Genomic DNA, 25,333 nt, shown 5'->3' with positions numbered 1-25,333 from the left:
AGCAATAAACAGTGTCCTGTGTGGGCTCACCCCCGTTTTAGACTGAATTAAGATGTTCAAAATCGGTATGTGTGTATCCTACTTAAGCCAATTAGCGATAATGTTATTACACAGAGAATAGCACACAACAAGCCTTTTATGCATGTTACACAAAGAAACACTAGGGCAACTGGAAACGACGAGTCAACTATTTCATTGAGAATTTTCATAAGCCACCTACCAGACTGATGACGTGTAAACAAAGCTCTTCTTCAAGTCACTTGGTCTAAACACGAGCAGCTGCTGCGTTGAAAATGGAAATCGAAGCACATCTGCCATGGATTGTGAGCATTTACGCTTGTGTGCTTAAGTGTGCGTCTCTTTTATGACTGCGGCGGACACACAACTACTGTAGGTTATTACTGTTCAGAGGGCTCTGCGGCTCCTCAGCTCTGCCCCGTGGGAACCGTCAGCGTAGAGGACGGCCAAGCCAGCTGCAGTGCCTGTCCTCAGGGGTAAACCTGCTCATGCAAGCCACACACACTCTCTATAAACACAAATGCTGTATATATACACAATGAATTATGGGAGTTCCATTAAAGAAAACAATGCTTCACGATACTTTGACACGATTTCCAATAAGACAACAGTTCAGTGATTATTTTTGAAGGTTCTATTGTCCTGGAGGCAGAAATGGCTCATTCTATGAGTGTCCGTTGGGACATTACTGCCCTGCTGGGAGCTCGTCCAAACACCTCTACCCATGTCCAGCGGGATCCATCAATCCCTTCACTCGAATGGCAACGGTCCAGGACTGCCTACCATGTCCACCAGGTCAAGGATATTCTTTGCTGAGCTGGATTAGTTGTTGAATAGTTCTTATTATCTTTTTAATGCAAAATGTTTCAAACAGCTCTTGCAGGTGCACCTCGTGTTAAAGGGGAAATCCAGTGCTTTGTATGAACAGTGTATCCAATAGGTCATGTAATATGTACCCTATTTTAACAATGCAATGTTAAATCCTCTCTCATTTAATAGTGTTTTGAGAAGATTTTCATCGACAATTACGAATTTTCAGGGACGCTGCCATTTTCGCGAATCACATGACTACGTGCGCAGATGTGATGTGTACCTTGCCGCAACAAAGGCTCAATTACATGGGACACAATTTATGCCCAGCGCCGATTTCTCTGATTTATCCTCATCTGATGAAGAAATAGCAGTATCGGTTGATTGGGAAGACGGAGGAATATTTCCATACAGATTTGAACCTGTGGCTGTAATTAATGATGAATATTAGGATGGTTCTTCGGACGGGAATGACGCGGAGTCTGACGAGCAAGCTCTCGCGGGGGGCTGCGAGCCGAGCTTCCAGGCGACGGAGGCTGTTAGCGGCCTCCGGTCATGTGACTCGCGAAAATGACATCGCCCCCTGAAAATTCATAATTGTCGATAAAAATCTTCTCAAAACACTATTAAATGAGAGAGGATTTAACATCACATTGTCAAAATAGGGTACATGTTACATGACCTATTGGATACACTGTTCATGCAAAGCACTGGATTTCCCCTTTCAGTGTGTCTAGTTAATGTATGTACTGGATATATTTACGCTGTATTGCTCGTGTAGGTTTGTTCTGCCCGTCACGTGGGATGACTGTTGCTTCAGACCCGTGTGAGGCTGGTTATTACTGCTCCTCCGGTGCTTGGTCTCCCACACCAGAAGATGATGGTTTGACAGGTGACCGCTGTCCTGAGGGCCATTATTGTCCCCAGGGTTCCTCGGCTCCAATACCTTGCCCTATAGGACATTACAGCAACCAAACCAGGAACAGTCAAATATTTGACTGCCTGCCCTGTCTTCCAGGTCAGTCCTAGTTCATCACATTTTGCAACAATTAGTAATTTGGTTGACATACATACAGTACATTGCGTTTCTTTTCCTTTTAGGGTTCCTCTGCACCACCAGGGGGCTCTCTTTTCCTTCTCTCATGTGCACAGCAGGGTCCTATTGTCCAAACCGCAATACTTCAGTGCCTTGCCCTTATGGTCACATGTGTCCACCAGGTTCTCACAGACCAGTACCTTGCTTGCCAGGGACCTTCCAAAATTTACCAGGACAAGTAAGAAAAATGTTGATGATTGCTGAATGTGTTCTGGTAACCTCCAGGGACAAAATTCAGCCGATTGATGTACGTTACACATCACATAATATGGGATTCGAAACATTAAGTACACCTGCAAAATCTAAAGCTGTGTTTCTAAATTGGGACACAAATGTCAAGAACCTCCCGAATAGAAGACGAACCAATGTCATTTACAACATTCAGTAACCCGTCATCTTTTTCAAATAAATTTACATATTCATAGGTGCAAAGTGCATTAACATTTGCTCACATTATAAAGTCAAATTGACCAGAGAGAAATACTGTATATGTTTAAAGATGAAAAAAAAAAGGTCTTGATCTTAAGGTATGACCACAAAATTATCAGGAAAAAGCTACAAGCACATTTGAACTTCAAGAAACATTTTGAGCAGCCTATTATAGACGCTCAAAAGTTGTTATTTTTCAGTCAGCCCAGCCAATTTTAGGGTTTAGAGATATTTGACTTTGTATAATAGAAAACCGGGCTGCAATGGTACAGCAATCATGTCACCGCATTGAGTGAACATCAAAGCAGCAATTACCTATCTAATCAGAATACTCTGCCTCTAACAACACCGATGGAACATGTTAGCATCGCAGCTGGAGATTGTTATGTTATGCCTTAATGCATTTGTTTTTTTTATTTTTCCTCACAATTTGGTTTAGGGAATTGCAACATTTTTAAACAATATCTACACTGTTGCAGCTATAGTTTACAGGTGTGCATTAAATGCAATACATCTTAGTGCTTGTAATTTTATATTCTAATGCAGCCACATAAATGGAGTTTAATAATAACAAAAAACATCTTGTTAAATGAATCATTGCCTAACAGATTCAATAACTCGTTGAAGGCGACATTCTCTCTGTATTGAATTTTCCCGTATTCTGCAGGTGAGTGCATCCAACCTTTTAAAATCCTTAGTGTCGTTCGATGTTTTAATTGCCTATTCAGCTCGGTTCCCTTGAAGTCATAAGAGATAGTATTAGAGCATCTGCACGTGCACCACTATGTTTATAGTAACTATTTGAACTGTTCAAACTCAATCTGTGAAATAAGCGGCTCAAGGCTTCTCATGTCTGTCACTTGTACTAAACATCTGCTCCTTATTGTAATATTTTCCTCCAAATATGCATTTGCAAATTGCCTCTCCACAGGCAGAGTGTGTTACATGCCCGGCAGGATTTTACTGTCCTGGCTTCATGGATGCCGACACAGGCAATATGTCCAGGATTTACACTCCCACTTTGTGTCCTACAGGATACTATTGCCCACCAGGTAGGACACAAATCATACTCACACACCTGAGACAAATATACTGTATTATCAGATTATGCAGGACAGATGTGATGGCCTCAGACTTATCTATAACAATATAAAGTGTTTGTGATACCTGGGTTAAAGTGGTTAATTTTTTTTGTTTGTTTGTTTGTTCCGCCCTAACCTGTGGTTGTATCATTAAATGGCTCATTATGAGGCAACAGGTTATACCGGAGTATGATCAGGATAAGGATGGGCCTCTCAAATTCTTCTGAGTTGTGGTCCCTGACCATCTGCACATATGGTTCATCATGTACAGGGTCACAGTCTGGTGTTGCGTTCCCATGCCCAGCTGGCACCTTCAGTGGCCAAATGGGGTTGTCCACGGAGGGGGGCTGTGAACTCTGTCCTCCAGGAGCATACTGTGCCTCCTCTGGACTGGAAAATCCCACTGGGCTCTGCTCTCCTGGGTACGACTTTGTATACATTCTATGTAAATGCTCATCACAGTTTAATAGTAAATTTATTTACTTTTATTTGGTAAATATGATTGTCCACATGTCCCTATATCCAACACTGTCCCTCTCACTATAAATATCTTGTGCCATGGACATATCGATGCTTAATCCTGTAATTTTGCTGAGTCTGAGTGTCTGATTTTAATGTTTTGCTGAATTTTTTTTAATCAATCAGTCAGAGAATTATATACTGATTTTAAAACCACATAACTTTGCCTTAAAGTCAGATGTCTTATTTTTAAAACATAATGGGAAATGGCAAAGACAGGCTAACAAATAGAATCTATGTAGCAGTATTATAACACTTTCACCAATGGATATATTAACAGAAGTAGTTCAGCAACTCATGTAGACAGACAATTTAACTATATTCCCAGGCTTTACCGCATCTTACTGCATCATTTTCTTTATACTCTATATTGAGACTGATGCCACTGTGGAAAACAGAGCTCATCGATATTTATTTTCATTTTTCCACTACTCAAGATTCCGTTGCCCCTTGGCAGCTCTTGTTGTGCAGAGATGATATGGAGGACATGAGCAAAAAATTGTCCTAGGGCATATATCATTGATAATTTATAAGCAACAATAGCCTCCAAAATATGTATGGATGAAGACGATCGTGGTGGCAGTTTGCCACTTGCGTTTTTGTTTTTCACTCTGTGAATGGGGCAAGAGGACAATAACATTGTTTGCTAATCAGTGACGAAATAGAAAGTACCATATTTTCCACACTATAAGGTGCACCGGATTATAAGACACACCCTCAATGAATGGTCTATTTTAAAACGTTTATAAGGCGCATAGAATAGAGGCTACAGTAGAGGCTAGGGTTACGTTATGCGTCCATTAGATGGAGCTGTGCGAAAGGGAATGTCAACAAAACAGGCCACTCAAACTTTATTAATAGATTACAAACCAGCGTTCTCACAACTCCTTTCATTGAAAAAAATGAATAAACATTTTTTTTTTTATTTTCTCCGAGCTCAAGTGACGCAGTATTGTAGTAGTCGTAGGAGTATAGGAGTCATTTTGGGGGCTTTACATAAACACACAAATGGAAATGAAATCGCACGCTTCGTGCAGTCATATATCCCAGCATACATTGCGCGCTACTTCTTCTACAGGGGAAAGTGGAATCACCGGCTGCTTAACGTAGTTGTGAGACCTGTTGTGGCTCAATATTGATCCATATACCGTATAAGGTACACTGGATTATAAATCAGAGGGTCAGCTCTCACGTATGTGTGCCTGAAAGTGCGGAAAATACAGTACTTCAATGGCTTGTTTACTTTGACATTTAACACCTACTGTAACTTCATTTTGTGAGTGATAACCAATAGTGTCACAGTAGGCCCCCGTTGCTGTCTGAGCTCCTGGTTTCAGACAGTTGTTTGCTCAGTGTGGCATTCCCAAGAATCATCTTTTTATTTCTTTTTTCATTCACTTCATTTACAGCTTGTATTCATGGTTCTCCTCTCCTTCTTCTTTTATGATGTTTATAATTGTTCAATTAACCTGCTTTGTAAGGTAAGTGAATTTGTTCTGGTGTGGTTTTATACATTGATAAACTTAAATACAATTCACTGCACTGAGTACATCAAACAAATCAGATTAACATCGAGTTGCAGTTGCTTCGACAATGAATTTTTGAAATTGTAAAGAGCCATTGTGGACACCCCGTATAATTAAACATTTTGTTTGGTGACTATCATTTCCCACATGGCCCACGCCATCTCCTCTTTTCCTCATCACCCCCCCCCTCCCCCCCTTTAGTTACCTCTGCATCAGCAGGTCTGTCTCTGCCCAGCCTGAGGATGGCCCGACTGGACGGCGCTGCCCTGCAGGGACCTACTGTCCACAGGGTACCAACATTATGGTCCCATGCCCTGCAGGCACTTTCAGCTCAATAGAAGGTGACCCATTATACCCAATTATTGTAATGGGAAGTTTCCTGAATAGGCTGCTATTCATGATTACATAATGGCCTTTGTCTTGAGACATGGTGCAGCAGCATTTGCTTTATTTTCCAAGGTTATTCTTGTACAATGCGTTCTGCACTTAGTAAGTATACACAATCCGATCTTTAGAGCACAAGGCAGCTCATGTTTTGTGGTTTTGTTACAACCGTTGCCATGTTCATCAAAGGAGCATCGACTCTGCGTTTTGAATGTCTGTTCTGTACAACTGTATTTTTCAAGTTGTGTTACAGTGAAGAAAATAAGTATTTGAACACCCTGCTATATTGCAAGTTCTCCCACTTAGAAATCATGGAGGGGTCTGAAATTTTCATCATAGGTGCATGTCCACTGTCAGAGAGATCATCTAAAACGAAAAATCCAGAAATCACAATGTATCGTTTTTTACCGATTTATTTGTGTGATACAGCTGCAAATAAGTATTTGAACACCTGAGAAAACCAATGTTAATATTTGGTGCAGTTGCCTTTGTTTACAATTACGGAGGCCAAACGTTTCCTGTAGTTGTTCACCAGATTTGGACACACTGCAGGAGGGATTTTGGCCCACTCCTCCACACAGATCTTCTCGAGATCAGACAGGTTTCTGGGCTGTCGCTGAGGAACACGGAGTTTCAGCTCCCTCCAAAGATTTTCTTTTGGGTTTAGGTCTGGAGACTGGCTAGGCCATCCCAGAACCTTGATATGCTTATTACGGAGCCACTCCTTGGTTTTCCTGGCTGTGTGCTTCCAGTCATTGTCATGTTGAACGATCCAGCCATGACCCATCTTCAATGCTCTGACTGAGGGAAAGAGGTTGTTCCCCCATTTCTCACGATACATGGCGGCGGTCATCCTCTCCTTAATACAGTGCAGTCGTCCTGATCTATCTGCAGAAAAACACCCCCAAAGCACAATGTTACCACCCCCATGCTTCACAGTAGGAATGGTTTTCTTGGGAAGGAACTCATCATTCGTCTTCCTCCAAACACGGTGAATGGAATTATGACCAAAAAGTTGCATTTTGATCTCATCTGACCACAAAACTTTCTCCCATGACTTCTCTGTATCATCCTAATGGTCATTGGCAAACTTAAGACGGGTCTTAAGATGTGCTGGTTTCAGCAGGGGAACCTTCCGTGCCATGTATGATTTCAAACCATGACGTCTTAGTGTATTATCAACAGTCACCTTGGAAATGGTGGTCCCAACTCTTTCATGTCATTGCCCAAGTCCTGCGTGTAGTCCTGGGGTGATTCTTCATCTTTCTAACGATCATTGAGACCCCACGAGGTGACATCTTGCATGAGGCTCCACTCCAATTGAGATTGACCGTCATGTTTAGCTTCTTCCATTTTACAATGATTGCTCCAACAGTGGACCTTTTTGCACCAAACTGCTTGGCAATTTCTCCTTAGCCCTTTCCAGCCATGTGGAGTTGTACAATTTTGTCTCTGGTGTCTTTGGACAGTTCTTTGGTCTTGGCCATGTTACAAGTTTGAGACTTACTGATTGTATGGGGTGGACAGGTGTCTTTCTGCATCTAGTGACCTCACACAGGTGCATCTGATTCAAGTTAATACATAGAGTGGAGGTGGACTTTTAAATGCAGACTAACAAGTCTTATAGGGTCAGAATTCTAGCTGATAGACAGTTGTTCAAATACTTATTTGCACATGTATCACACAAATAAACCGTTAAAAAAACATACATTGTGATTTCTGGATTTTTCTTTTTAGATTATCTCTCTCAGAGTGGACATGCAGCTACGATGAAAATTTCAGACCCCTCCATGATTTCCAAGTGGGAGAACTTGCAATATAGCAGGGTGTTCAAATACTTATTTTCTTCACGATAGAATATTTCCACAGCAAATATAATACAGACAGGGATGTTTACATATTCATGGCCGTTCAGAATTTTTATATTCGGTCTACAGTAGTTGAATAGTTGAATGGCAAACTACTGTAGTGCCTAACAGCACATGGACAGAGAGCTTACAAGAACTCACACAAACACCAACAAAATTACTCAACTTTATTATTTTATAGTACGAAAAGCTCTATAAACAATACAAAAACAAAGTTTTTTTTAAATTGATATCTATTAATCCATATTCATGTTGCGACTGAATCATAACTCCATATTAAATGCAAAATATATTTTCAAAAATCCCCCCCCCCCAAAAAAAAAAAATAGCTCAATTTCCAAATCCTCTTACTGTAATCACACTCAACAATTTGATTTACAATTTTTTTTGGTTCTAGCGGCAATGTCTGTGGATGACTGTCAGCTTTGTCTGCCTGGCCATTACTGTGGCCAAGCTGGCCTCTCGTCCCCATCTGGACCCTGCAAGTCTGGATTCTACTGCATGGCTGGGTCGAGAACGGCCACACCTTCTGCTAATATTCCAGGTGATGTCAGCGTGGATGTGAAACATTTTTTACATAACCAAATAAAATATTTCTAGCACACTTTTAAGCATTTTCCCCTTGTAATAGAACCTCCTGTTGTTTTCAGATGAGATCTCGATTTAAATGTGACTATGGTGTTAAGAGTGAAATTCTTTGTAAAGTCCCTGTAAAGTGAAAATAAATTTCGGGTTTTAAAGTTTTCTACCAAAAATGCTGATTATGGTAACAACCAATGCATGAACTGATGTCAATGAATCACCCATCCAGGATTAGGTCACATAAGACCCTTAAACAGTATCACGGGAGCTGTAGATAGAACTGATTGATCTCCAATGTGATACTGTCTCAAAAAACAAGTTCAAATCTCAAATTGGATGAATTTTATGCTTGATTAAATGCAGACAAAGGGCACATATGGACACAATCACTGAGCAGAACTCGATCCCACACTGCCCACACCAAAGTCAGGGGTGTGCAGCACTACACATCAGTGACCAAAACAACAATGTTCCCATTAAAAGTAAATCTAAGTATGAACATTACAATTTTTTGTGTGTATTTATTTTCATGTAAGCATCTGGTTGGGGCTTGAACTGGGTGGAGGCATAGCTACAGTGAAGAAAATAAGTATTTGAACACCCTGCTCTATTGCAAGTTCTCCCACTTAGAAATCATGTAGGGGTCTGAAATTTTCATTGTTGGTGCAAGTCCACTGTGAGAGAGATAATCTAAAAAGAAAAATCAAGTAAGTGTGATTTTTTTAATGATTTATTTGTGTGCTACTGCTGCAAATAAGTATTTGAACACCTAAGAAAACCAATGTTAATATTTGGTACAGTAGCCTTTGTTTGCAATTACAGATGTCAAACGTTTCCTGTAGGTGTTCACCAGGTTTGCACACACTGCAGGAGGGATTTTGGGCCACTCCTCCTCACAGATCTTCTCTAAATCAGACAGATTTCTGGGGTGTCACTGAGAAACTCGGACTTTCAGCTCCCTCCAAAGATTTTCTATTGGGTTTAGGTCTAGAAACTGGCTAGGCCACGCCAGAACGTTGATATGTTTCTTACGGAGCCACTCCTTGGTTGTCCTGGCTGTGTGCTTTGGGTCAATGTTATGTTGAAAGACCCAGCCACGACCCATCTTCAGGGAAAGAGGTTGTTCCCCAAAATCTCACAATACATGGCCGCAGTCATCCTCTCCTTCATACTTTGCAGTCGTCCTATCCCATGTGCAGAAAAACACCCCCAAAGCGTGACGTTACCACCCCCAAGTTTCACAGTAGGGATGGTGTTCTTGGGATGGATCTCATCATTCGTCTTCTTCCAAATACGGTTAGTTGAATTATGACCAAAAAGTTCAATTTTGGTCTCATCTGACCACAAAATCTTCTCCCATGACTCCTCTGTATCATCCAAATGGTCATTGGCAAACTTGACCGTCATGTTAAGCTTCTTCCATTTTCTAATGATTGCAAGATGCTTGGCAATTTCTCCGTAGCCCTTTCCAGCCGTGTGGGGTGGAAAGGTGTCTTTATGCAGCTAACGAACTCACACAGGTGCATCTGATTCAGGATAATACATGGAGTGGAGGTGGACTTTTAAAGGCGGACTAACAGGTCTTTGTGGGTCAGAATAATAGCTGATAGACATGCATTCAAATACTTATTTGCAGCTTTATCACACAAATAAATCGTTAAAAAAATCATACATTGTGATTTCTAGATTTTTCTTTTAGATTATCTCTCTCACAGTGGACATGCACCTACGATGAAAATTTCAGACCTCTCCATGATTTCTAAGTGGGAGAACTTGCAATAAAGCAGGGTGTCTTAACTGTAGATAGCTAACAGCACGTAGCAATTGAGCAGGCTTACCGCTGCTGAGAACAAAGTTGTACAAGCTCTGAGAGAGCGAACAAAGTGTGACTCTTGCTGGATGGCGAAGTGCGTCATTGGGCACCGTTCTTACCCACACGGGAAAAAAAAAAAAATCAAGAAAGTTTGTTATATCTTCATAAACGAGTACTACCAAGAACTTAGTCTTAGCACCACACATTTTCAGTCATTATTTTCAAGAATGTCTTAAAAAAAAATTGACTTTACATTGTCTTGAAGAGATATGCCTCACTGTTTATACATGCCAACCATTGTTAAAAGGACAAATGTGCAGCACATACACTATATAATAAGGGCTATGGATTTGAAACATATTTAGCAGATTTATGGATTTCATTCCAAACCTTTTTCCAGTACTTATTAATGATTGTTTTTACGAATAGACGAATCAATGATTTTGACTCGATTGCACCGGGGAAAACTCCATGGCGCACTGACCAGTCCACACTACTTCCCCTAAGTGGGTTGTTTCTCCTTGGAATTTCTGAGAAGGGCTTTCACTTTTCAGTTAATCTAATGAGGAAAAACATCTTACAAAGATTTATTGTCTTGGTTACAGGAGATAGTGAGTCTCCATCTGCACTTCCTGGTGAGTCAACCGCAGTTCATTTCCATGGAGATGTGTGTCCTGCAGGCCACTTTTGTGTTGAAGGGAGCGTGAAACCAACATCTTGTCCCCCAGGTACCAAACCAACATCACCTGCGCTAATCTAAAATCCAATTACGTTTCAAAGCCCTTGTCAATTCTCCAATAGACTGTATGGGTGGCGGCTTGCTTTTAACTGCATTGGCTCTATAGGTGGGATCCAATACTATAAAGCCCCCAAGGTATTGTACAAGAGTGTAATGTATTCCAAATCTTGAAAGGAGGTTGTGAAACCTAATGGGAGTCTAATAAAACCATCACAATCGTTGGTGAGCTACTTAAGCAAGTGAATCAATGCGGCCATCTTGCACAGCTAGACACGCGAATGCCATGTTGTTTAGTGCGTGTGTGGATGTTGTGACCTACAATAGATGACCAATTACCTGATAGGCACTTTCCAAGGGACAGTGGGGGCTGAGTCGGACGCCGACTGTGAAGCTTGCTACCCAGGGTCCTACTGTCCGTTCTGGGGGCAGACCTCTGTTGACCTTCTTTGTCCTCCGGGTTGGTTCTGTCCGTTGGGGTCAGTGTCTGGACATCAGCCAGGTAAACATCAGAGATTTTCCCACGTTCCCATAGCATTTGATTATGTGCATTAAAACTAGTTGTCGTTACATTTTCTATGTAAACCCTAAACTTTTTTTTAAACCCTATTGTCCTTTAAGATGAGTCATATCACTTTGCAAACTGAAATTCCTTATCCTAACAAGGGTCGTGGGAGTGCTAGAACCTATCCCTTCTATCTTTGGGCTGGAGGCGGGGTACAACCTGAACTGGTTGCCAGTCAAATTGCAGAACTCAAATATTGTGTTGACTGATTTTTCACATGTATTTCTGCTTTTGTCAACGCCATGAAAGAGACAATGCATGAAAAACATTTCAGTGAAGGTCTGCTACATTGTTAACCATAAATAGAATTATAAAGATACTGTACATTTGAAGGGCCAAATTCATGCCATCTGTTCAGTGACAGTGGTTGCCTTTCCAGTAAATACAAAAATCAGAGATAATGTACAGGGAATTAATTTGTTCCAGGCTCAACATCCCACTATCATAAAACCATTTTGTACCCGAACTGTCCGAACTGACTTCCTAAAGATAAGTTAACTACTCCATAGTAAAACTATCCATGCATACATTTTCTATTGCGGTTGAGCTGGACCCTATCCCACCTGACTTTGGTCAAGAGCAAGGGTACACGCTACAGTGCTCGGCAGGCAATCAAGGCCGCATATACAGTAGACAATTATTCACACGTGGACTGTTGTCTATAGTCAAACTAAAATCGAGTAAAATTAATGACCGTTAGAAGTTGCCTAGCAGACACATAATGCAGTTAACAGCAAGGTAGTGCAACATTTTCATGTGGTAGCATTTTTTTGGTACTGTATCACTAAAATTTCTGAAGCATTGCGATGCCTGTAGAGTGGATGTAAAAGAGCCGAACGCTGCTGTTGCAATGCCACAATGCCATTTTTTTAATATAAAAAAAATGACCAAGATAAATCTTTTCAAAACTTTTTTTCACGATGAATGTTATCCACACCATCACCTGTCCATGTCATTTGAAAATATTTTGTCATCATTTTGAGAGGGTAAATAAAATAAGCAATGTCGTTGCACAGGTGTGCACACCCCCTTATCACTGGGATGTTTCGGTGTTCAAAATAACATTCCAGCTCATGTTAAATGGGAGTCGAAAAAACACCTACCACCATTAAAAGTCCCCCTGATTATCCCCAAGTAAATTTTACATGTCCTAGTAAGCTTCTCTTGGCATTTTTTTCCCTCCTGATTTCTACAGGCAGTCTACAGGTTATGCGGTATCAGTCACTGTTGTTTCAAACGGTTCATAATTCCTTCCTTCAGTTCTGACAGTGGAAAAACAGGCCTGAAAAACAAGCATGGTGCATCATGCTTTGGAGCTGTTTTTTTCATTTATTTATTTTTTTTTAACAATGACCTAAGGCAAGGTAGAGGGAATTATAGTATGAGCATTTAAAAGCACACTCATTGTTAGCATGAAAGGTTCTGGCTTCTCCTCCGGAGCTGACTCTCATTTAATGAGTTTAAATCTGAGCATTTACTTCTTAGTTAAATACTTACAAGATCCCATCATGCATAGTTCTGGTTTCAAGTCTTTTGAGGCATATTTTGGGTGAAGTTCAAATTCCAATTGTTTTTTATTAGCTTAATATTAGCTGACGGTGTCATTCAAAAGGAGTATTTTTTTTTATCAGCAGCATTGTTGACGGTGCTAATTGTGTTTTAGTTATCTTGCAGGAATTCATTTATTTTCTGTACCGATTTTCCTAACCAGGGTCATGCTTGTGCTGGCGCCTAACCCAATTGACTCTGGGCGAGAGGTAGGGTACACCGTGAACTGATAGTCAGGCAATCGCAGGGCACAAATAAACGGTTAACACCTATGGGAAATTTAGTCTTCTGTCAATCTACCATGCATGTTCTTGGGATTTGGGAGGAAAACAGGAGTACCCGGAGAAAACCTAATCAAGCACAAGGAGTACATGCAAACTCCACACAGGCAAGGCCAGATTTGAACCAGCAACCTCAGGACTGTGAGGTAGATGTGCTAACCAGTCGGTCACCGTGCTCCTCTTGCTGAAATTCTTTTAGGTTAATAATCAAATATTACAAATGCTCTTTTCACAATCTTTCTGGGACTGGTGACACCTATTAAACTGCATATCCAGGATTTATTTTTCTCATACTACTGTATTAACATTTTCTTTAATGTGTCAGTGAATCTTACTGAGAACGTTCAGACACATGGAGGTGCTAATCGAAAAAAGTGTGCAATTTAGTACTGATCCAAATTAGGAATAGCTCTAATTAGCGTGTTCAGGGGGGCAATTAATGTAAATCACACAGACACTCAAAGATTCTTGGAAATGATTTCGCACCATCTTATCACCTTTTTTTCCTCAAGATTTTTTTTTTTTTGTGCTAACTTAGACTTGAAATGAACCAGAAACTATTAATAGTCACCAGCTCACTGCTGTCAAGGCGCCTGCTGCTGAGCGTCCTTACCTCACCTCCCTCAGGATTTCTCATGTGGGACAATCTTTTTTGTCTCCATTGCTTTGTTTCCATGGTACCACTACGGGCAGGGTTGAAATAGTGTCTGAGGACAGTACCGCATACCAAAAAGCACATTCCGTAAACAAGAAGACACCAAATGAGCTTTATGATATATCTGATTTGGACACAGGATGTCAGTGCCCGCCTGGCCATGCATGCCCATATGGTAGTGCTAAACCGTCCATCTGTGGCCCAGGAGCTTTTCAATCTTCATCTGGTCAATCTGCATGCAACAGCTGCCCACCAGGTAGAGTCGTTGCAAAAACATCTGCACTCTCCCTTTTGTGGAATAATGAAGTGAAGCTTATGGAATGACACAATCTCGTCCAGGTTTTTACTGCACAGAAGGTTCATCGGTGCCAACTCCCTGTCCGATGGGCACTGTCGGTCCATCACCCGGCAGGACCTCCGTCAGTGACTGCTCCCCCTGCCCCCGAGGCGCCTTCTGCAACAGCACCGCTATGACGGAACCGTCTGGACCCTGCAGCTCAGGTCTAACGCTTCAGCCCCCACAGGACGATTCTGGAAATATCTTTGGATGAGTGTCTCTTCCTCAACTGTAAATAAGAGACATTTATGCAGACTGCCTTTCCTCCATTTTATTATTGTACAAAGGTCTCATGGGATATTCAACTCACACTCTGCTGTATATACAGTATTATGCATTGCACACTGTACAGAGAACCACGTGATACATATGGAAACAGGAAAGGGCAAATGTTAACATGAAAGGGGCGCCCAAAATGCTGCGACTCTTGAAGGGTTTGGGGTAGTGCTTGGTGACTTTCTCACGGGCGCCTCGACTATAGTCAGTAAGTAGACTTGCATTTCAAATCCTGACCCTTCAATTGCAAGTCCTGACACCAAACCTTGAACAAAAAAAAAAAAAAAACACTTGTCATATTTGTTAAAGCAATCATTGGGATTTGACTCTACTGCATCATTAATATGATCTGTGGAAAAAAAAAAAACAGCCATACTGTATCTGGCCTTATCATGTCTCGTGGGCAACAGAGGGCACTAGAACACTCCCCCACATTGACGGTGGTCACCAGATTATTTTCCTTGCAGGATAAATAACAGACTTAATGATGACTGAAGTTGTCTCGTTCATCTGTTGTCTGATTTGGTGACACATTTTTAGTCTGGGGCAAACAAATCTTTACCTCAAGTCTACGTTCTGGAAGAAGACTGCCACCCCAGATGCTAATATACTGTACATCATTCTGGTCGTTTTTTATTTTTTTTAATGATGGAGCACACAGGACATTAGAATGCAAAGACCATGGGAACAAAAGAAACATGTAGAACATGCTGAGTTAGAGTGAATAAAGAACTTAAAAAAAAGATTTAAAAAATTAGCGTTTTCATTAAAGGGAGCAGTGAACAAGTGTGTTTTCAGCCTCGATTAGGGGAAAAAAAAAAACCTCAGGCTCCCAGCAGACTTGATGTTTTCAGGGAGTTTGTTCCAGATATATGAATCACAGAAACGAAATGCTGATTGTCCATCTTTGGTTCTGACTTTGAGCACACAGAGCTGGACCAGGTACTCTGTATATAGCAAGTGTCAAAATACTCCCGGTGAACAACATCATTTCCTCTACTTGACAGCGTTTTTATTGCAGTTTTTTTTTTCCTCTCACCTGTACAGATTACAACTTTGCCATCGGAAAAGAAATCCAAATTTTAAAAAAACAAGCTTGAACCTGTTGTTTACTTGGTTTGATAATACTGATAATACAAATACTGCACTACTGGCTGCATTCTTTGATGACTACCTGTTGCTCTCAATGTAATGTCTAACTAGATTATCGCTTCCTACCACAGGGTATTTTTGTTTACTTGGGTCCTCAGAGGCTTCCCCTGTCTCCCAGCCTCATGGCGATATTTGTCCCCCAGGACACTTTTGTCCTCTGGGTAGTGAATCACCCAAACCCTGTCCTGTTGGCAGCTTCCTTCCTGAGCCTGGTGCTTCGTCCTTGTCTCACTGCCGCCCATGTCCATCTGGGAAATACTGCGTTGGTCCCGGAGCCTCACAGCCAACAGGTGAGGGTATTACACCTGCTGTCCCAACAGTTATACACAAGATCATTTGTTTGTGATGAGTTTTGGAGTTATGGGAGCCATGCGTTACACCAGCCTAGTTCCAAGATGGTGAAGTACTTTGGTTTTCCTTTTTAGTGTTCATAAAATTACCGTTATTAAGATAACCTCTTCCTGTTGTAGGTTTGTGTTTTGCAGGGTTCTTTTGTACTGGAGGGGCAGACAGTCCAACACCTCAAGCCAGCTCCTTTCACTTCAGCTGTCTACATGAAATACTTCATGAAATTTACACCATAAAGATGGGCAGTGCGGATTGGATGTACAACAACAGGACATGCAACAACAATTCCTGCAGTACTGGTAAAATATGACTGTTTTCAGTTTCTACCACTGTGATACAGTGGAACCTCTAAAACTCAAAGAATCTCTTTGGAAATAATGAAAATAGAAGTGATTCGTTTGAATCAGGCAAGCTGAGCATTACATTACAATGAGTCCTCAGTGGAAGAAGGCATGCTAAGTTATTGCTGTGCATTCTTGTTACATTGATTGGAAATATTCATCTCTTGGAATTGTTTTTAATTCAAATATTTACTGTAATCTGACTTTCTTACTACATTAGCACAAGTTGGTAAAAGAGAATGGTGTGTTCCCGCCATGCACCAATTTGGGTTCTGTAGCCACAATTGGAAGGGAATTTAGTTATAAACCTTGGACCCACTTTATAGAATTTTTAATCTCCATCCAAGTGTAAACAGAATAGTAAATGTGCACAGTTAAAAATGTTTAAAGTGTTGCAGATGAGCCTCACACATCGTATTTTTTAACATCTTAATTATCTCGTGTATTAACAACTGTAATAACTATAAAATACAAAACACTGAAAGAGTCTTCAATGGCACAGTACATTCAGTGAGTGGCACATTCTTTAGCGATTCTTAAAAGTAGCTGCATCAACTGCTGGTTTTCATACAGTAATTAAATTTCTATCAGGGAGTAAAACAAAAAGCAGCTTCCATAAGTTCTGATCCTTTTGGTGAGTTGGAGTCTTAAATGTTAAGTCACTTTGTTTGAAATATGCATTGTCAAAAAAAAAAGGCACAGGTATCAGAAGGTAAGTAAGCCGTTATCTTGCATGCCATACTAATAGCCCTTTGAACTGAAGTTTCGCGTTACTTTGTTCTGAAAATAATTGGACTGGCTCGAAACAATTTGACATTATATATTCCACTGTAATTGCTTCACTTAAGCAGACGTGTGCCACAAAGAGATGGCATTTCAATTTGACGTTCCCACGTAAAAAAGAAAAAAATTCTGTTCTCCTTTCTGTATGCATCTTGCATATTATAAAATGATATCCTCCCATTGATGAGGAAAAAAAAGTTCAAATCAGCATCTGGTGAAAAACTATTTGTCTTTGCTTTCCTACCTGTGAGACGTTACACTAAGTCAAATATTTGTGATGCTTCGTCGTATTTTGTATTATACGTATTCTGTTACATGAATGGAGGGGCACCGACCTACATACTGGGCCATTAAAGCTGATTCTGATTCTGCTTACAGAGGAAGATTCCAAATGGGTCAAATTGGATACACAGTCAGATTCCAACCATATTGTTACTCACTCTGTGTCACACCTGGAAAGTCCACATTATGGGAAATGTGCCACCTATAAAGGTGACACGTGCCCCAAGGGTGCGTAAATATTGACAATGATCCTACACCTTTGCTACACACACACGTTTCATGCCCTTTGGAGGACACTAGTCCCACATACTGTAATTGCTGTGATATATGGCTCATTTCCCCTGGGTCTACTGGAATGTCTGGTCACTTCCAAATGCTTTTATTTGTTCACAAAAATAAACTGTCAACAATGTTTAAGAACAGAAAAATAAAATTTAGACTGTAATTACTTCCCATCTGGAATAAAATAAGATATTTGCAGGAAGCCTTGACTTCCTAGCTAGGAAGTGAAAAGATGAGGTGAAGTTCAAGTGCTCTTAAAACTGACTAAGGAGCAATTTCAATTCTTGGAGGGAAGTGTCTCTTCTATTAGGAAGATATAGAAATGAAGTCGATGGGATGAAGATAAAAGTTTTAGACTATTAAAAGTACAATGTTAGATAAATCTCACATAATCTATAAAGTCTTATTGATAAAGTTCAGCCATAACTTTTCATTACTTTTCAGGTTTTTATTGTCCTTTGGGTTCTACCTACCCCCGAGCTTGTGACAATGGTTCTTACTGTAACCACACTGGTCTTGAAGCCCCAGTTGGACCCTGTGCTGAAGGATACTACTGCCAAAGAGGCTCTGAAGACCCCCATGCGATTCTGTGCCCTGCAGGTCACTACTGCCCTCTTGGATCATCTCGTCCTCTGCCCTGCCCTCTTGGGACTATACAAAGTAAGCGCTCAGTAGAACATCCAAGAGGTGGTAGAATTGAAGTCCAACTGAAATCCATCCATCCATCCATCCATTTTCTGTACTGCTTAGCCCCACTAAGTCGCAAGCGTGATGGAACCTATCCCAGCTAACTGCAGGCAGGGGGCAGGGTAGACCCTGAACTGGTTGCCACCAAATCTCTGGGCACATTTAAACAATCACCCATTTGCACTCACATTCATACCTATGGACAATTCAGAGTCTTCAGTTTACCTACCGTGCATCTTTTTGGGATGTGGGAGGAAACTGGAGTACTCAGAGAAAACTCGCACAGACACAGGTAAAACATGCAGAGTCCACACAGGCGAGGCCGGTTTTGAACCCCAGAAGCCAGAGGTATGAGGCCGATGTGCTAACCAGTCGTTCATTGTGCCGCCCGAGTTCAACCAAGATGTTTGGGAAAAAAAAAAACTTGGACAGCAAACCTAAGAAGAAATGTATGTGTAACTGTAGAACCAGTCAAAGAAATTCTGATATAAGAAATGGTATAGCTTAGAGGTGCTTAAAGGTCATACATGAATTTAAAAAAAGACAGAGAGCCCAGGTCATTCACAGAGGTAAAACATAAAGTTGACACTTCCTTGTACCTTTAGGGGAATCCTTGGAGTGGGTTCCAGGCACTGTTCATATCACCAATGGCATTGAGCCCTGTAAGACTGTGACTGCGAGGCCTTTGCTGCCAAACCCAGAGTGGTGATCTGTTTTTGTATTTCTTTCCTCATTACGGATTTTACATAACTAGCATCATCTGCAAACATTAGGTTGTTCATACATGTATTTAGTATCATGACATCAGGCCACAGTTTGTCACTGGACTTGTTCCCATGTTGCCTCACTCGGTGAAGAGAGAGGCAGACCTGTCAACCAATCACCTTGTTGTAATGTGTTTGCTCTGATGGTAAGGGACATTGCCGGTCCATAGTCTGCAGACACAAATGTGGTGTGAGGGTCTGCTGGAAGTGTCCAAAGTCAGAAGGAGTTTCAACTCTCACCTCTGATGGTTCATAGAAGGTGGTTGACACCAAGTTCCAGTGTGGCATGTTCCCTGTGTTCACTGATGAGGCGGATGACAGGAGCTGTGGCCTTAATGTGCTTGGCTCCCGAAACCATTGGTTGACAATGGCTGTTTACGGATGCATTCAGGTTTTTGGGTCTTTTTGGCCTGTGGTTCTCTAGCTGATGGGTACTGACTGGACAAGAAAATGCAGCTTCAGTAGTTGATAATACTGATTCAAAACTCGGGCATGGAAGGAGTCCGATTAAGTAATGGAGAATTACTTCCAGACGTTTTTTAGGAAATTCTGTATTTGTCTACAGATCCTTTGTGGACTTTAAGTCTTTTGACAGTCCCTCTCGGGAAGTCCTGTGGAAGTGCTCAGGTAGTATGTGGTACAGGACGATCTGATACTAGTTGTTTGGTCACGGTGCTACCAGTGTTTTGAGTTTGGTCTCCATTCCAGACAGTAAGTTGGATTTGTTTTAAGTGATGGTTGGACTCCACCAAACCTGCCTTAAAACTTTGCAGATAGAGTTCCTAAACGTTTTATGCCAACATTGTTCACCCAGACAAATTATTTCTTTATTTGTCAAAGTTTTTCTCGTTCCAATTTCCAACAACTTCCAAAGCAACCACCATCATGGAATGGCACCACTGCGTCAGGGAAAGAAAAGTGTTTGACTTGGAGGTTTCCTCTGCTGATTGCACATCTACGATGATGAAATTAATTCTTTTTGCTCTTCCTTTCAAAGAAAGCAAACAGTCCCATAATCCCTTGCCAATTATTTAGCTCATTAGTTATTAAAAAATGAGCATTGAGACACAATGCGAAGATGAAAAGGAGTACCTAATCCTCATCGCTGTACTGTGATGTCCTTGAATGAACTGCTGTGTGTCTTTTACATCTCAGTAATAGACAAGAAAATGAAAACTTTCTCTCCTGCGGGCACTTATGAATAATTTTGGTCACAAAGTGGTTTAATCATGTACTGTAATTGTAATCTTGTCTTGCGGCAAACTGCTGGAATTGTATTACATTGCACCTTTGTAAACTGCTAGATTAGAAACTGAAACGCAACTCAAAAGATCACCACTACATATATATGATAATTCACTCTTTACATTAGTTGTTCATCTTACGAGACGGTTACATTTGTGTTAATGGGCCCTATTCTTCTCCGTGTAATAATGTTCCTTCTAGACTCACGAGGTGGATTCTCAGTGGAGTCGTGTTTGCCGTGTCCGCCGGGTCATTACTGTCACCAGAGAGGCTTGACTGCGCCAAGTGGCCAGTGTGCACAAGGCTACTACTGTCCTGTGGGACATAGGTCGGCGAGGCCAGAACTGCATGTCTGCCCAGTGGGCCACTACTGTGAGAAGGTCAGGCAACCAATGTCCAGATTCTTGCAGCTATTGTCACTGTTAAATAGTGTACGTATGAGGAATCATGTCCTGCGTCTTGCCAAGTAAAGGACATTGCTGCATGCTACATGACCATGACTCGCCGGTGTGTCAAGTTTAAAATATAGGGGATAATTGCACCATATTGATAGATTGGTTCGGTGATTCCTAACCAGAGTGATGTGAAAGATCATTAGGGTTCCAATTGGTAATTCACAAGTTCTACTTAAAGGCCTGGTAAAGTGATAGAAAAGAAAAAAAAAAACATCTGTAAATTTGACACACTGCAGAGCTGAATATTTTTAAGAAGCCTCCAAAATCAGACTGAATAAAAAATCTGCAATTACATGAACCAAACTTCGGGAAACGAGACTTTCTTTCAGGTGCTGTGGGCATGTTTCTGAAACCTGTGAAAACCCTGTCCCCGTGGAACTTCATGCTATCATTTGCTTTATCTCCCACTTCTTTAAGATGAATGCTCACGCTCTCATGGGGTGCAGAGAGGCACTCTGTAGCTAGGCAGCCTCTGAGCGTTAGCGTAATGACCGGCAGCAGCACCGGGACACTTTTCCTGTCCTTTGCCTCTATTGAAATTCAGTGAGTTGTTGGTGCACTGATGTGACTTGTTCCAATGCACCACAGGCAACCACAGCAGCGCAATGCACAGTGATCCTCTTGGATGATTTTTTTTTTCTCCTCCTCTTCGCACCGCTTTTTTGCTGCCAACACCTGTGAAGCTGAAGGCCCTGACAGCATTGCACTGGTCCATTGGTGGCCACTCTCGCCTCTGGTAGGCTGGAAGAGGCATCCATTTGACTGCTACCTTGCTACGCACTGTGCTTGGGGGCATTTGGCAAAGACACTGTAGCCCAAATAACACAAAACACACTCATAATACTGCAGAGATCTGTTGTTTATATTTTCAAGTTGTTGGCATAGTTTGATGGCTAACTGTATACTGCAGTGGTAGAAATGTATATATATATATATATATATACAGTATATAAAAAAATATATTATTGTCTATAATATATATATATATATATAGAATTTAACTGTGTAGTTTTACACCTGGCACCAATTTTTTTTTTAGAAAACTAACCAACAGCATTGTGTTGGTGTTGATTTTGATCAGTTCCTTGGACATGCTTAACCTGGATGGGTCTATAAAGCCTAATAAATTAATGAATTCATAATAATGCTCATTTCAGGGCAGTGCAGAACCAACACCTTGCCAGCCAGGCTGCTACCAGCGCAGACAAGGCCAGGGCAGTTGTGAGACTTGCCCACCTGGTTTCTACTGTCAAGATAAAGGTTTGTTTCATGTCAAACTTAGCAGGCAGTTCACCTGGTTGTCTAAATGCAAAAAGGCCTTATGTTTCATTTACATGTAAATCAGGAACTTCCTCTCCAATTCTGTGCGAGAGAGGCTTTTACTGTCCAAGTGAATCAGCAACGCAACTCCCCTGCCCAGCGGGCTCCTATGGAAATCTGACAGGCTTGATTGATGAGTGGCAATGCTCGTTGTGTGACTCTGGAATGTACTGTCAAGGATCAGGTGCAATACATGCACAGACTGAGTCTGCTGCTGGAAGGTTCTTAATATATGTATATATTAAAAGTAATACGTTATTAAAATATATATACAATTTTTTTTTTTCCAAAGGGAGGATTTTTCCCAGTGGCTTGTGTGCTGCGGGGTTTGTATGTGTTAGAGGAGCGTCTGAACCGTCCCCAGTGGACAACGTGACTGGCTTCTTGTGCCCCCCTGGCTTTTTCTGCTCTGCTGGGACTGTGGTACCACAACCATGCCCCAAAGGAACATTCAGGTATATAATTTTCAGTGTACCACATTAGTATTCAATATTTGCATGGTCTTCAGTCTCATGAATAACACCCATCTCATACTTTTAATGAAATGCAGGTACAGCTCAAAAAAATTGAATATCTTCAAAAAGTTAATTTATTTCAGTCGTTCAAGTGAAAAACTGAAATAGATATTCTATACAAAATCAGCAAGTACTTTCAAAACACCAATTCCTGTTTCATTTTAAACATTATTTTTGATTGTGTCTTATACTGTATACCACTGTATTAACATTTCTTGAAAATCAAGGATTTTGATTAGCTGTAACAAATCCAAATGTCTATCTTTCCACCTTTACCTTAAAATTTAATCATCAAAAAGCTTTTGTTTGTTTGCTACTGTACTGTATACTACTTTTTGACACTCTAACAATTTAATGATGTCTAGTGCAAGACCTTTTTCATAATATTACTTGAAAAAAGTAAAAACAATACTCTGGTATTGTATAATATTTTTGTCAACGGAAACATGTTAGCCATTCAGTAGATATGAACAAGACATACACATTCCCAGGTACATTTCAGTAAAAAAAACTTACAAAAGCAAGGAGTTCATTCAAACACAACGTGATGGCTTCTTTCTAAGAAGTGTCAGTTTTTCCTCAGGTGAGCTCATGTAACATGAATAGTTAATTCTCATCTGTCATACACCTGCCCCCCCAAAATCAGACATATTGCTTTTACTCACAACAAAGTGATAATCGAATATCAGAGAGAGTGACAGGAACAAGTTCTCCTTTAATGTATTTGAAATAAAATTCAAGTTAAAAATGAGGTTATGATTAACATTGTACACCTTTTTTCGATTCTCTGGCATATATTTTTCTAACAATTTCCTCTCAGGTAGCTAAATACAGTTACCAAAATATTTGAGTAGTTTTCCACTCCTTGAAATAAACTGCGATCACAATAAACATCTTGTTACAAGAATCCGTTACTGAACATTATCATTTCTTAAAAATGTAATTTTCTTTGTTTCTTGTTTTGGATCTCATTTCAGTGCACAATACCCAATGTGGAGTATTTTAAAGCTGTGTATTAAGCCACATCTTGTGTTTTCTTCTCTCTGCTGTATATTTTAACATGACTTTTAACAGCGAACAGAATGGGCTGATGGACGAATCTCAGTGTCGTAGGTGCAGCCCGGGCTTCTACTGCTCAGAAACAGGCCTTTCAGCAGTGTCTGGACCCTGCCTACCTGGTATCAACATAGAAAATTATTAATTAGCCATTATTTTAACATGTAAATTTCGTACCATATGACTGCAGCACTTAAAGTGTTTGATAAACACTATTTTGCCTCAGGCTTCTACTGTCTTGAGGGATCTCAGACTGCTGCACCAATATCGAGTGTGTATGGTGGCGTTTGTCCGGCAGGCCACTATTGTGCTGAGGGCAGCAAAGTCCCCTCGCCCTGCCCACCTGGTTCTTTCCAAAATGAGACTGGGAGGAAAGGAAAAGATGACTGCAAGCCTTGCCTACCTGGTAATCTTGTGATTTAAAATATTCCAGCTGTCACTATCCTGCATATCATTTTTCACTCTTCTCAAATGTCTCTTGCCAGGCTTCTATCAGGATACATCAGGCCAGACCGAGTGTCGGCGGTGTCCTGCCGGCTTCCACTGTGAAACTGTCAAGATAAGCTCAACCAGAGGGAACTCTGCTGCATTGTCCAATCCTATGCCATGCCCTGCTGGGTTCTTCTGTCCCCGAGAGAGTCAAGACGGTCGCCCCATTCCCTGCCCCAAAGGAACATATGGGCCCAGTCAGGGTCTCACCTCTGAAGGTTAACATTTTTTCAATGTGACATTTGAAAAATATTGTGACACATCTCTAAATTATGCCTACTCAGACTGCAAGGCAAATTTGGTGTTTTGCGATGATTTGCAGTATGTCAGATTACTGGCAAAAAAATTTTGCCATATGTTGGTCAAACAGTGGCAACACCAGATGACATGTATTCCGATACCCTCTGTATCCTCTGGGCTTTATCTTGTCAAATTAAAGACTGACTGAGTGTCGGAACCAGACAACGTAACACCAGTTAACGCAGCCAGAAACACGACAGTAGTAATATGGCGATGACGGCAACAATGGATCATGTCAATGTATTGTGTCGGGGGGGGGGTGAACAAAAGGTTTGGGGGCCGCTGTTGACTATCATTCAATAATTGTATGAGACATTCACGACTTTTAATACGACACGACTTGCAAGCAGGCGAAAAAAGTGGCTTAAGAAGCTAGTGCTGGCACTAACATCTATGCAAACATGTTGATATTCTGTCGACTAATGCTGTAAAGCTTCGGTAAACATTAGTTTGTATGCCTGAAAAAATGCTGATACATTTGAATAAGTATGTGAACAACTCAATCAGGGTAGAAAATTCACGCAGGCACAGGGAGAACATGCAAACTCCACACAGACGATTTGAACCCCAGTCCTCAGAACTGTGAGGCAAATGTACCAACCAGTTGTCCGCTGTCCCACTCATATATAATGTCCATCTATATTCTGTCTGCTTAATCCTCAGTAGTAGGGGTGCTGGAGCCTATCCCAGTTATCTTTAGGCGAGAGGTGAAGTACACTCTGAACCGGTCACTGGCCAATCGCAGGGCACCCACCGACAAACAACCACCTCTAATCACTGTCACACCTA

The 25,333-nt window shown here is 41.0% G+C and overlaps 1 protein-coding gene across 1 annotated transcript in view; it reads left to right on the top strand.

The window, feature by feature from the left end:
- si:ch211-286b4.4 (zonadhesin) overlaps nucleotides 1–25,333 on the top strand; it is a 91,358-nt gene that overhangs the window by 38,765 nt on the left and 27,260 nt on the right. Inside the window, exons 44-66 of the mRNA XM_061827297.1 lie at nucleotides 395–494; nucleotides 650–813; nucleotides 1,610–1,846; nucleotides 1,930–2,102; nucleotides 3,285–3,405; nucleotides 3,707–3,857; nucleotides 5,682–5,821; nucleotides 8,130–8,276; nucleotides 10,733–10,855; nucleotides 11,210–11,365; nucleotides 14,052–14,168; nucleotides 14,252–14,413; nucleotides 15,749–15,967; nucleotides 16,148–16,324; nucleotides 17,528–17,659; nucleotides 18,158–18,373; nucleotides 20,611–20,789; nucleotides 22,022–22,124; nucleotides 22,210–22,368; nucleotides 22,477–22,639; nucleotides 23,774–23,877; nucleotides 23,982–24,161; nucleotides 24,241–24,462. Of these exons, the coding sequence (XP_061683281.1) occupies nucleotides 395–494; nucleotides 650–813; nucleotides 1,610–1,846; nucleotides 1,930–2,102; nucleotides 3,285–3,405; nucleotides 3,707–3,857; nucleotides 5,682–5,821; nucleotides 8,130–8,276; nucleotides 10,733–10,855; nucleotides 11,210–11,365; nucleotides 14,052–14,168; nucleotides 14,252–14,413; nucleotides 15,749–15,967; nucleotides 16,148–16,324; nucleotides 17,528–17,659; nucleotides 18,158–18,373; nucleotides 20,611–20,789; nucleotides 22,022–22,124; nucleotides 22,210–22,368; nucleotides 22,477–22,639; nucleotides 23,774–23,877; nucleotides 23,982–24,161; nucleotides 24,241–24,462 (3,645 nt within the window). The remainder of the gene's footprint in view (nucleotides 1–394; nucleotides 495–649; nucleotides 814–1,609; nucleotides 1,847–1,929; nucleotides 2,103–3,284; nucleotides 3,406–3,706; nucleotides 3,858–5,681; nucleotides 5,822–8,129; nucleotides 8,277–10,732; nucleotides 10,856–11,209; nucleotides 11,366–14,051; nucleotides 14,169–14,251; nucleotides 14,414–15,748; nucleotides 15,968–16,147; nucleotides 16,325–17,527; nucleotides 17,660–18,157; nucleotides 18,374–20,610; nucleotides 20,790–22,021; nucleotides 22,125–22,209; nucleotides 22,369–22,476; nucleotides 22,640–23,773; nucleotides 23,878–23,981; nucleotides 24,162–24,240; nucleotides 24,463–25,333) is intronic.

The sequence above is a fragment of the Syngnathoides biaculeatus genome, chromosome 8 (genome assembly GCF_019802595.1).
Source record: "Syngnathoides biaculeatus isolate LvHL_M chromosome 8, ASM1980259v1, whole genome shotgun sequence".
Taxonomy (NCBI): domain Eukaryota; kingdom Metazoa; phylum Chordata; class Actinopteri; order Syngnathiformes; family Syngnathidae; genus Syngnathoides; species Syngnathoides biaculeatus.
Note: the sequence above shows the minus strand (reverse complement) of the source record. Positions and strands in the feature narration are given on the sequence as shown.